Source organism: Dama dama, chromosome 12, assembly GCF_033118175.1.
Source record: "Dama dama isolate Ldn47 chromosome 12, ASM3311817v1, whole genome shotgun sequence".
Lineage (NCBI taxonomy): Eukaryota > Metazoa > Chordata > Mammalia > Artiodactyla > Cervidae > Dama > Dama dama.
The window spans coordinates 23,866,482-23,880,225 of NC_083692.1; the positions used below are offsets into that span (position 1 = coordinate 23,866,482).

A 13,744-nucleotide genomic window follows, 5' to 3' on the forward strand; every position below is an offset into this window, starting at 1 on the left:
CACTTTGAGTAAATACAAAGAGGCATAAGGCTTGCTAATTTGAAAGGTACAATGAACCAGAAGACAACATACTTTTTTAATGCATTTTGTTCCATAGGAAGCCACCTATTCAAAGTATAGTATAAAAGTTTAAAAGTTTATGGTTTTCCATTTAGACGAGCTAATTAGGCTAGGAAAAGTAAGACATTTCCTAAAGGAAGTATTTTTCAAAAGCTTTCTAAAACCAATACTGATATGTCAGAAAAACCAATACCATACTGTATTATATAAGTACATGCTGTATTCTGCATTTACCTCTAAACAGAAAAACAAAGGCAAAGACAGAGGAATATGGAGATGCTAAGCACCCATTCTTTCAGAGGGCTCTATTAAAAAAAAAAAAAAGAAAAGCAGAGGCCCTTTCTCACTCTGGAAAATAATCACCTGAGAAAAAACTGAAATGCATTAGTTTATAATTACAATAGAAAAACAACAAATACAACTTTTAAAAAGTGAATTTTCACATTTTACATAAGATTAAATCAGGCAACAGTATGAATTAATGAAATAAACATATACACTTAACTTTTCCACTCAATCAACTCTATAAAATATTTTTTAATTCCCTTATTCTCCTTGACCAGGAAATATACAGTATGAATTTGTCCTTTTATGCAACTGTAACAAAATTTAAAAGATAAGCATCATCCAAGATAACTTTTACAGCACTTGATTCACCAGGAATTATACCATATAGTCCAAAATATGAATTGAAAAGCCATTAAAACACACAGAACTTTCTGAATGCCACATTTTCTCCCTCAACTCTTTGTTTTGGTTTATAAATCTCAAAGGCTATGTGATAGTTTCCACTAATGGTACAAATTCCTATGTTACAAAGATCCAAGGTTTTAATTTTCCAAGCAAATCTAAAAATTATAAAATCATTACTAAATTTTATCTCAGTTTAAGGAATTTTCCTGTCTTCTGTTGAGATGAGGCATGGCTAAAATTTAAAAGCCTGACAGTACTAAATGCTGGCAAAACTTCAGAACAAGTTGCACTCTCCCACACGCTACTAATGGGAATATAACTTATTACTCTTGTAGCTTACCACCACAAACTCTTACAATACATCTCATCTTCAGATTTCCTGGTCCACTACTGAAAGTCATGCCAAAAGTAATTTTTCAAGTTTTCCTTACTTACACTTTTATTACTATCACTCCCAATGTTTATACCCTAAGAATCAATCTCTGGCTTTTGAAGCAAACAAAATCCCACAGCATATAAAACAGCACTAAACACAATAACAAAATCTAAACCTTAAAAATTTATAAAACTGACAAATACTGTCATAAAAAAAAAAAGGTGTATAGATATGGGCGCTTTCATGTAGTTTTAATTCTTATTACTTACCTCAGCATAACAAAAGTAATATAAAAACATGCACAAAGAGTAAACAATGAGAGAGAAGAAAAGGACTGACTATAGGAACTTCGGAAAATAATATTTAAATCTGCTCTAAGCTCAAATTATGAAAAAGATAAAATGATCTCAACAGATAAACAAATTTTAGAAGATGGTGATATTTGCTATAGCAGTCAGACTGTGTTACCCTTAAAAAAGTCATCTGTTTTATAATTCTTTCTAATTATATTATTTGATATTATAAGTTAGTGAACTTCAAATAAAAGAAAGGAAAAAAAGGAAGAGAAAAAAAAAAGAAAAACTTACTGGGATTGAAAATTCCTCAGCCAAATACTTTAAAGAGGCTGCTTCTCTTGCCAAGAACTTGTTCCTTTCTCTCATGTTGCCCTGAAGCTGTGTATCAAACTCCTTTCTTACCACAGACGCAACAGAGTCAACAATCACAAGTTTAACTCCTTTTGAAATAATTTCTTCTTCCAAGGATTCAATCCTGTAAAAGCAGAATATATAAAATAGTGGATGACTTCAAGGCATAATTTTTAAAAATAGAGCACTGCCAAGCTTAACCAACTTTAAAACAACAAATTACTCTTCTCTAAGTTACAGTAGTCACTGCAGATATTCAATAAACGTAACTTATTTTCCAGTTCTTCCATACATATTGCATTCTTTTCTAAACAGGGCAAAATATTTTCCTTTAGCTTTATTGCTTGGTTTTTTCATGATATTGCTAAAGCTCCAGTTTTAGAGCAAAACTACTTGCAGTGGCCAGTCTCCAAAATGGTCCCCACTTACTCCCACCTCCCAGTATTCATATCCCTGTGGAGTCCCCTTCCCAACTGTACCAGGGCTCAGCTGGGGACCAAATGGCAAAATGATGGTGCATCATTTCTGAGAGATAGGCTGTAAAAGGTTACAGCTTCCATCTTGGGATCTTGCTCACTTGCCCACTCTCTCAGAGCACTCGCTCTGAGGGAGGCAAGATACCACTGTGGACCAAAAATGCCACCTGCCAAATGAGTAAACAAATGATGTTGAGGCCATCAAGCCATCAGCTACTGAAGCTGCCCCAGCTGTGCACCATAAGGGAATTCAGGATGGAGAAAAGCAAGATAGTTAAGGTGCATATCATAGGAATGATTTCAATAAGCCCAGACTTTTGCATCTTCCCACACACAGAAAAGTGCTAAATTCCTTAACTCGAGATGTCTGATTTGGGGATTTCCATGGTGGTCCAGAGGCTAAGACTCCATACTCCCAATACATGGGGCCCAGATTCAATCCCTGGTCAGGGAACTAGATCCCACAGGCCACAACTAAAGATCCCTTGTGAACCTGCATGCTGCAAGAAAGATTCATGTGCTGAAACTAGCAACCAAGACCTGGTACAGCCAAATAAATAAATAAATAAATAAATAAATACACACACACACACACACACACACACACACACACACACACACACATGTATATATGTATATATATATATTTTAAAAGATGTCTGATTTTTCTTTAATTAACAATAATGTTTTGATATTCTGACTACCTGGGTTTTTGTTGCAGAAACTCCTATATTCTGGTTCCTCCCTTACATCCTGGTTCCTCCCTTACATCCTTAGAGCAGTCCCTCAGAGCTATCAGAGAGGTTGCTCCCCCAAGCTTAAGTCCTCAGTATGACCACTGAATAAAACATAATTCTCAGCTTTTAGGTTGTGCACTTTTTTGAGTAAACAACATATTGTAAGAAGCCCTATGGAGAGGCTCACATGGTGAGAAACAGAGACCTCTGGCTAGCATCCAGGAAGAAACAAAAGCTCTCCCAACAACTACATTCATGATCCTGGAACTCTCCAAGATCTCCCAGCCTCAAGTGACCCTTGAGATGACTACAGCCCTGCCCAACAGCTTAACTGCAAGTTCTTGAGCAACTCTGAGGCAGAAATACCCAATTAAGCTATTCCCAGATAACTAACCCTCAAAAACTAGTTGAGATAAACAGATGCTTATTATTTTAAGCTGCTAAACTTCGGGGTAATTTGTTAACGGAACAGTAGCTAATTAATATACCACTTAATTAGTTAATCTAAAACATCTTATTTATTTAATTTTTTTCATTTTTAAAGAAATATTTCAACCGATAGGCTGTGGTAAATAAATAACACTGAAATGATTTTTCTCTTTACCCTAATAGATAGGGACTTTTTTCCCACACAGAAGCTGAAAACATGAAGAACAAAAGAATAAATCTTCAAAGTATTACTAACATGCCAAAATCTAAAACAGCATACCTTTGTAGAACTTCATCACAGCTGAGTTCCCGATAAAGATGAACTTTACTGCTTGTCAAAAGTAGTTTTTCTTCAGTGTCAAAATATCTGGGAAAACGAGATTCTGCTATCTCAACTAGTCTGTGGAGGGAAAAAATAGCACAAGCAACAATAGTTAATATCCTCTGCCATTTGCAGCAACATGGATGGACTTGGAAGGCATTATGCTAAGTGAGATAAGTTAAAGACAAACACTGTATGGTATCACTTACATGTGGAATCTAAAAAATACACAACAATCTAGCGAATACAACAAAAAAGCAGCAGACTCACAGATACGGAGAACAAACTATTGGTTACTAGTGGGGAGGGATAGCACGGGGTGGAAGAGTTGAAGATACCAACTACTGGGTGTAAGACAGACCCAAGAATGTATTGGACAACACAGGGAATACAGCCAATATTTTGTAATAACTATAAATGGACAGTAACCTATAAAATTGTAATAATTTTAAATAAGTCAATATTTAAGGTCACACTGCTAAACCTCTAATGACTTATACTTAGGAAACTCATAAGCCATAAGTAACACTTGAAAAAAAGCCTTATCAATACAGCAGGTATAAGCAAAATGGCTTCGTATATGATTTTGGAATGTAAGCCCTTCTTTATAATCACTAAAAGATTACCAGTCAGCACATGAGCCCAGCAAGGGCTTTGAGATCTCATCTAATGTTGAGAAAGCAGTATCTCTGAGGTTTAACCAAAAATGTTATTTTATAAATGACCATCTGACTACCACCTATAAGATGTATTTAGTAAATTAAGAAAAATGCTTTCATTTTCATGAATGGAATATATATTTGAATATTATCATTTTAATAATCAGATATCAGTAAATCTCCATGTCTCAGACCAGAAAAATACAATTTCTCAATTAAAACGTAATACATACTAAATAAATGCTATCCAATTGTTCCTTTGTAAACAGGATACTAATTTCTAAACATATGGATGCTATCCACATTTCCTTTGTGCTCAGTCACTCAGTCATGTCCAACTCTTTGCGACCCCATAGGTTGTGGCCCACCAGGCTCCTATGTTCATGGAATTCTCCAGGCAAGAATAATGGAGTGGGTGGCCATTCCCTTCTCCAGGAGTTCTTCCTGACCAAAGGATCAAATACTGATCTCCTGCGTTGCAGGCGTATTCTCTATAGTCTGAGCACCAGGGAAGCCCATCATTTCCTAAAAGAAAAAAAAAACTATTCTCTAAACACTGAATTCTCACCTCAAAGCTAGACCTAATACATGGGGTAGGCTGAGCATTAGAGGTGACAAGCTGAAACAGATGCAACTTTATCATTAATAATATAAGAAATGGAGTAATAACAAGAAATTTCAAATATTTCTGGTTAAAAATGTAAATCTTTGAGGGTAACTGTCTCTGATAGCTTAGCAGCCCAAAACTTAATCATCCAAGGGTGACTGGGAGGAAGGACTATAAACACTAAAACCACCCTATATTTTATCTTCCATTTAATGATACAAAAGTATAAAAAACCCTGTTTTCATTTCTAAATAATGAGTTCCAAGAAGAGGTCCAACTCTCACAATCACACATGACTACTGGAAAAACCATACTTTGACTAGACAGACCTTTGTCGGTAAAGTAATGTCTTTGCTTTTTTTTTTTTTTTTAATTAGTTGGAGGACAATCACTTCACAACATTTCAGTGGGTTTTGTCATACATTGATTTGAATCAGCCATGGATTTACATGTATTCCCCATCCCGATGCTGTCTAGGTTCGTCATAGCTTTTCTTCTAAGGAACAAGCGTCTTTTAATTTCATGGCTGCAGTCACCAGCTGCAGTGATTGTGGAGCCCAAAAAAATAATGTTTCTCACTGTTTCCATTGTTTCCCCATCTATTTCCCATGAAGTGACAGGACCAGATGCCATGATCTTAGTTTTCTGAATGCTGAATTTTAAGCCAGCTTCTTCACTCTCCTCTTTCACTTTCATCAAGAGGCTCTTTAGTTCCTCTTCATTTTCTGTCATAAGGGTGGTGTCATCTGCACATCTGAGGTTAGTGATATTTCTCCTGGAAACCCTGATTCCAGCTTGAGAATCAAGATCCATCAAAGTGAGAACAAGATGGATCAAATGACCATTCAGGAGAAGTACTTGAGGGAGGAAGGCATAAGGATTAGAAAAAAAAATGAAGTAAGTAATGAAAGCAAGAAGAAATGAGATGACACTGGCAAAGGCGGAATGGGCAAATTTCAACAGCTTGGGGAAAATGTGCAAATTTCTTGATTAGGGAAACTATTTGCTGAGTTTAGCGCTAGTCAGAGAAGTCAGCAGAAAACTCTGACCCTTGGAGCCAGTAGTAGTGAAAAGCAGAACTTTTTAATAGGATAGTGATGGTGACATCTGCCAGAAACAAGGAGGTTTTTTTTTTGTTTGTTTGTTTTTTTAATATTTGGATCGTCCGTTGATTAGGAACCAGACTGAAAGTACCTAATGAGATGAGAGTACCTAACTACAAATAGCTGTGAAACGAAGAGAAGTGAAAAGCAAAGGAGAAAAGGAAAGATATTCCCATTTGAATGCCGAGTTCCAAAGAATAGCCAGGAGAGATAAGAAAGCCTTCCTCAGCGATCAATGCAAAGAAATAGAGGAAAACAACAGAATGGGAAAGACTAGAGATCTCTTCAAGAAAATTAGAGATACCAAGGCAACATTTCATGCAAAATGGGCTCAATAAAGGACAGAAATGGTATGGACCTAACAGAAGCAGAAGATATTAAGAAGAGGTGGCAAGAATACATAGAAGAACTGTACAAAAAAGATCTTCATGACCCAGATAATCACAATGGTGTGATCACTCACCTAGAGACAGACATCCTGGAATGTGAAGTCAAGTGGGCCTTAGAAAGTATCACTACAAACAAAGCTAGTGGATGTGATGGAATTCCAGTTGAGCTATTTCAAATCCTGAAAGCGGATGCTGTGAAAGTGCTGCACTGAATATGCCAGCAAATTTGGAAAACTCAGCAGTGGCGACAGGACTGGAAAAGGTCAGTTTTCATTCCAATCCCTAAGAAAGGCAATAGCAAAGAACGCCCAAACTACCACACAATTGCGCTCATCTAACGCGGTAGTAAAGTAATGCTCAAAATTCTCCAAGCCAGGCTTCAGCAATACGTGAACCGAGAACTTCCAGATGTTCAAGCTGGTTTTAGAAAAGGCAGAGGAACCAGAGATCAAATTGCCAATATCCGCTGGATCATCGAAAAAGCAAGAGAGTTCCAGAAAAACATCTATTTCTTCTTTACTGACTACGCCAAAGCCTTCGACTGTGTGGATCACAATAAACTCTGGAAAATTCTCTAAGAGATGGGAATACCAGACCACCTGACCCACCTCTTGAGAAACCTGTATGCAGGTCAGGAAGCAACAGTTAGAACTGGACATGGAACAACAGACTGGTTCCAAATAGGAAAAGGAGTACGTCAAGGCTGTATATTGTCACCCTGCTTATTTAACTTATATCCAGAGTACATCATGAGAAACGCTGGTCTGGAAGAAGCACAAGCTGGAATCAAGATTGCCGGGAGAAATATCAACAACCTCAGATATGCAGATGACACCACCCTTATGGCAGAGAGTGAAGAGGAACTGAAAAGCCTCTTGCTGAAAGTGAAAGAGGAGAGTGAAAAAGTTGGCTTAAAGCTCAACATTCAGAAAACTAAGATCATGGCAGCTGGTCCTATCACCTCATGCGAAATAGATGGCGAGACAGTGGAAACAGTGTCAGACTTTATTTTTTTGGGCTCCAAAATAACTGTGGATGGTGACTGCAGCCATGAAATTAAAAGACGCTTACTCCTTGGAAGGAAAGTTATGACCAACCAAGATAGCATATTAAAAAGCAGACACATTACTTTGCCAACAAAGGTCCGTCTGGTCAAGGCTATGGTTTTTCCAGTGCTCATGCATGGATGTGAGTTGGACTGTGAAGAAAGCTGAGCGCCTAAAAATTGATACTTCTGAACTGTGGTGTTAGAGAAGACTCTTGAGAGTCCCTTGGACAGCAAGGAGATCCAACCAGTTCATCCTGAAGGAGATAAGTCCTGGGTGTTCATTGGAAGGACTGATGCTGAAGCTGAAACTCCAATACTTTGGCCACCTCATGTGAAGAGTTGACTCACTGGAAAAGACCCTGATGCTGGGAGGGATTGGGGGCAGGAGGAGAAGGGGATGACAGAGGCTGAGATGGCTGGATGGCATCACTGACTCGATGGGCAAGAGTTTGAGTAGACTCCAGGGGTTTGTGATGGACAGGGAGGCCTGGTGTGCTGCGATTCATGGGGTCGCAAAGAGTCAGACACGACTGAGCGACTGAACTGAACTGAACTCATTGATGGCAACAACTGAATAGCTGACAGACAACAGTAATTTCGTGCCTCTAACACTAGGCTTGATTTCAACTAGTGGCTTGGGTAGTGAAAGACTTTGGAAGTTATTTGTGCTCTCTTGTTGCATGTAGGCCCCTCAGAAGCAGGATGGTCAGTGTGTGCACATGAACTATGTGGACATCACAGTTAAGCCCACTAAGTAACGGTATCGAATGGTTATTTACACACCAATATGCTGTTGTTTTCCTATAAGCTTCTCCAAATGTTTACTTTAGAAAAATGTATCTAAAATACATATAAATCAAAAACCAAATATAAATGTAATATTCTAAAGGCCTCACATTAATCTAGGACAATCTTCATCACAAAGGTCTTTTTGGTTACAGCAAGCAAAAGATCTTATCTTTTCCTCCCAGACATTAATTACAAAAAATTTGAAAGCAATGCCATCTAGTGGATGTCTTTTTTATAAAAAGCATTCTTTCCAAGAGATGCACTTAATATTCATTCATTCAACCAATATTTGAGGACCTGTTATATGCCTGGTAGTTCAGTTGGTAAAGAATCCGCCTACAATGCAGGAGACCCAGGTTCAATCCCTGGGTGGGGAAGACCCCTTGGAGAAAGAAATGGCAGCCCACTCCAGTATTCTTGCCTGGAAAATCCCATGGACAGAGGAGCCTGGCAGGCTACAGTCCAAGGGGTCACAAAGAGCTGGACACAACTTAGTGACTAAACCACCACCACTATATGCCAGGTACCATTCTAGGTGCTAAGGATACAACAATGAACAAAAACAACAAAACAAAAAAATCCTTCCCTCATGGAATTTACATGCTACTGAGAAAGACAAATAAATATATATGTCAGATGATAAATGCTTTAAAGAAAAGTGAGTCAGGATCAGAGAACAAACTGTAACAGAAGGAAGTAATGGCTATTTCATGGAAAGTAGTCTGGGAAAGCCTCTTTAATAAAGTGACAGTTGAGCAAAAGTTTAAAGGAGATGAGAAAATGAACCATATGGCTATCCAGTGAAACAGCACACAGGAAGAAAGAATTACAGCAAGGGCACAAGTCCACTCTTTTGTGAGAAGATACCTATTGTGCTGGAGGAATAAACAAGGAGGCTAATGTAGTAGCTGAAACACAGAAACCAGGTGGCAGAATAAAAGGAAATAAGGTCTAAGAGACCGCCGGGGCCGAAGACACAAAAGATGTCTATGTTTGTGGTGTGTTTTTTTTGTTTTTGCTTTTAGATTTTATTCAGTAAGACAGGAAACCTATGATCACGACTCACACGATCTGACATTTTTTTTTAATAATTTTTTTTATTTATTTATTTTTAGTCGCTGCACTCGGGCTTTTCTCTCGCTTCAGTGAGCAGGGGCTTCTCTCCAGTTACAGTGCGCAGGCTTCTCAGTATGGTGGCTTCTCTGACTGCAGAGCAGAGGCTCGAGGGTGTGTGGGCTCCCCAGGTGTGCCTAGTTGCTCTAGACTGCAGGCTCAGTAGCTGTGGGGCACAGGTTTAGGTGTTCTGCTGCATGCGGGATCTTCCTGGACTGTGTCTCCCACGTTGGCAGGTGGATGCTTAATCCACTGAGCCACGAGGAAAACCCTGGATGTCTTTTTTTTTTTTTTGGAAGAATCACTCTAGCTACCAAATGGAGAATAGGCTATGGAGGGGCAAGGGTGACAGCAAGATCAGCTAGTGCAGTCATCCAGGTAAGAGATGATGACTTGACCTAGAGAATAGCTCAGGTAATTAGTAATACTGCACTCAAGACAGAGTTTCAAAGAGGATTGAAGGGACTTCTTGACTAATCAGACGAGCAGCTGGAGAAATGGAATTACCATTCACTAAAGTGAAGAAGACTGGATTCAGATCAAGCTTTTTGTTATTAGTTTCCCCTGTGACTTCACAGCTCTTGTATAAAAAGAAAGTTAAAAGCTTTACATTAGTGACCAAATGCCCATTTGAAACAAAACACGAGCTTAATGTAAAAAAAAAAAAAAAAAAAGCTTTTCAAAATTCTAGTTGAAATCTAGCACAATAAATATGCTAAAATATGTTTATGGTTTCTCAAAGCTTCTTGCACACATGTAATACTTTCCTGTTCATTAATTCAATATGTACTTGCTCAGTACTGTGGTATTACTAAGTATAATAATGTGACTCTATTAGTTCCTTACAGATTCCAGAATATTCCAAAGTTTTGTCTTAGTGATAATAAGTACTTATGAATAATTTTTATTTTCTATCACAGAAATCTTCAGGATCTCCCTCACCACTAATTTACCTGGATTCACAAGTGATAGGACAGCTGGAAGTAAACCAAGAAAAACCTAATCAGACTCAAGAAGCCATCTCATAAACTGGTAAAAGGGAATTTATTTGACTTACTGTTTGTCTCCTGGATCAAAGATCCTGGATCTGTACTATCAAGTAGGTAAATGGTCCTAAGACCACACTGCCACTGCCATCAGAATCAGCCAAAGTGAAGCTGTCACTAGCACTACATGTTGCTTCCCTGATTCACTGGTTCAGAAAGACTGATGTTCTGAGTAGTTTGGTAGGAATTAAACGGCACTAGTGGTCAAGTAGCTGGTACCTTCAGAAGTGACATATACACTAAGTAGAAAACTTCCGTCAGATCTAAGCTTGGCCATTGCTTCCACATGGTACCAACACAACATATACCTCTCCTTTGCATACTTAGTTATTTTTTGTGATTACTTGATTGTCTTCCTCCCCTATTGCACTACATCTTTCTTCTTGGTTTTCAAGCTCTTCTGATTTCATGACAACTCAGGAATGTCCACTTCCACCTCTTACAGTTCTAGCTCTATATCCCTCCTCTCCAAGTCGCCACCTTCCAGGGCCCTGAGTCCCATCTCTGGCTTCCCCAGACCCTTCAGCCTTTCTCACACACAGATCCACTTGCAGTTCTAAGACCTGGGTTTATTTTCCTTTATCCATTTTATTTCTCACAAAGTTTTATTTCGAAAATCACTATTACTACTTACCATTCATATTACCTTTCTTTTTTATTCTTAACCTACAGCTCCATCTTTTTTTCTAATTATCCCCAATAGGGACAATATAGTATTTATTCAATTCATGTATACTGGAATTTTCACAGCTGCCAAAATATTCATAGATAGGTCACTAATCTATTTATCCATATTCTCAAGGTGTGTACAGCATATAGCATCTAAAACTATATCAGACCCTAATCAGAAATCCAATAGGTGAAACAAATAAAAACAGAGTTTTCCTGAATCAATCAGAAGAAGGGGATTCAGAATTCTGCCTGTTTGGCACTCCCCTCTCCCCAAGGCAGTCCCTATTACCTGAGGGTTTAGCACCAGACTACACTATTATAGGAGCCTGGTGCGCTCCAGTCCATGGGGATGCTAAGAGTCGGACATGACTGAGCGACTTCACTTTCACTTTTCACTTTCATGCATTGGAGAAGGAAATGGCAACCCACTCCAGTGTTCTTGCCTAGAGAATCCCAGGGACAGGGGAGCCTAGTGGGCTGCCGTCTACGGGGTCGCACAGAGTCAGACACGACTGAAGTGACTTAGCAGCAGCAGCGTACTATTATCTGGGCTTCCCTGATAGCTCAGTTGGTAAAGAATCTGCCTGCAATACAGGAGACCTGGGTTTGATCCCTGGGTTGGAAAGACCCCCTGGAGAAGGGAAAGGCTACCCACTCCAGTATTCTGGCCTAGAGAATTCCCTGGACTGTATACTCCATGGGGTTGCAAAGAGTCGGACGCAACTGAGCGACTTTCACTTTCATACTATTATCTAATTATTAACAGTATGGAAATACAATTGCAGTCTGTGATGAACATGTATGATTAACATACTGCTCAAAGTCATATAAAAATAAGCTAGCTAGTGCACTGTTGTAAAAAAATATATAACTAATCATTTCAATTCATTCTAAAGTGCTTTCAAGTACATCACCCACAAGGGTTTCTTTTTTTTTAATAAATTTTAAATTTTTTACTTTTATTTATTCTTTTTTCTTTCTATTTACTGTTTTCTTCCTCCTTCTTGATAAAAAGATATTTAGCAACTTATTGATAGAAAATATTTTCCACTTACCCTAAATTCTCTAGATGTGAATCCTTTAATCTTCCATCATATTAATTCTTCAATTTACTTTCTCACTTGCCTTTTTCCAACAGATTGTTTGTAAGCACAAAATGGAGAGAGTGCTCCATATAGAGACATACAGAAAGCTAAAAATATTCCTTTTTCAGTCTTATTTTTCCTGCTTTATCTCTTTTCCAAGTTCATAAACTATCTCAGTTGTGGCAGACACTGTTAATTACCCACCAATATCCATTTCCACTTCTTCCCTGCAATGTGGGAACCTCAATTTCACTCAGGCAGTAATGTTAACCAGCCCCATCAGGCTTGTTACAAATATTTTTCCCCTGATTTTTCCCTTCTCTTTTGCATGCAAGGGTGACCAACTGAGAAATCTGGAGAAGGACTCCAAAGCATGAAAAGAAAATCAGCAGAGATGAAGAGGCAGCTATTCTGAAAAGTATACTTTCCTGATTAAGATGTAATGGGCTCTTTCTCATCTCACTGACTTGAACACAGAATGGATATAATGCCAAAAATGTATCAGCCCTAGGTCTCTACCACCACTGAGAAGCAAAACCACTGCCAGCAACTCAGGTCTTCCTGCTATGAGGGAAAAAACAAACCTCTTGTTGTTTAAGCCACTATTCTTTGGGCATTCAACTGCTTGCAGGAGAAAGCTTTCCTGACCTACCCTTCCCAGCAACACCAAATAGGGATCAAACAGTCTTGTAACAGCACAAATGAAATGTGACCAAGCAGGGCAGAGCTGGTGCCACTCTGTAATCCCCTATGTCTAACTCTAGAAGGCACTCTAAGAACTTAAGTCTGACATCTATACAAAAGAGCACTGGGACCTTTGATTCAATCTGACCCTAGCACTAGATGACTATACTTTTCAAGCCTTGTGAAGAATAGACTAGAAAAGTAAAAACAATATAAATTTCAATCCTTGTCTTCAAATGACCTTTGTAAGTTCCTTGTGAGTTAGGAAACATTATTAAGTGACTGAAGTCACTTCAGCAGTGTCCAACTCTTTGTGACCCTATGGACTATAGCCCACCAGGCTCCTCTGTCCATGGGATTCTCCAAGAAGAATACTGGAGTGGGTTGCCATTTCTTTCTCTAGGGGATCTTCCCAACCTAAGGATCAAACCCACATCTCTTATGTCTCCTGTATTGTCAGGCGGGTTCTTTACCACCACCGCCACCTGGAAGCCCCTGTAAACTAGTCATTGGGTCGGAAACCTTGATCACTTTCCATCGGGAAGTACCACAATGACTGGTTGCCTTTTTGTGATGCTAGCATGCTTTTCTGTTTATGAACCGTTTTTATTCACACTTCTGACACCAAATGTGTAGGTTTTCTATACTAAGCAATTTTCCAATTCCCTATGGACACTAACTGTGTGTCCTACAAGTCAGTTCAATTATAACACTAACTACTAGGAGTTAACTCAGACCCCACAGATTAAAGGCTCAGACTCACAAGACTGCCCTGACCTCAGACATCAATCACAAGTCCCAGACCTCTG

At 38.7% G+C, this 13,744-nt stretch overlaps 1 protein-coding gene across 2 annotated transcripts in view; it reads right to left on the reverse strand.

Annotated features, from left to right (window-relative positions):
• The window catches only part of RAD51B (RAD51 paralog B), a 609,692-nt gene that overhangs the window by 561,490 nt on the left and 34,458 nt on the right, over positions 1–13,744 (reverse strand). For both annotated transcript variants that reach the window (XM_061156809.1, XM_061156810.1), the window contains exons 6-7: positions 3,699–3,818; positions 1,717–1,900 (exon numbers count right to left, since the gene is read on the reverse strand). In XM_061156809.1, the coding sequence (XP_061012792.1) occupies positions 1,717–1,900; positions 3,699–3,818 (304 nt within the window). The remainder of the gene's footprint in view (positions 1–1,716; positions 1,901–3,698; positions 3,819–13,744) is intronic.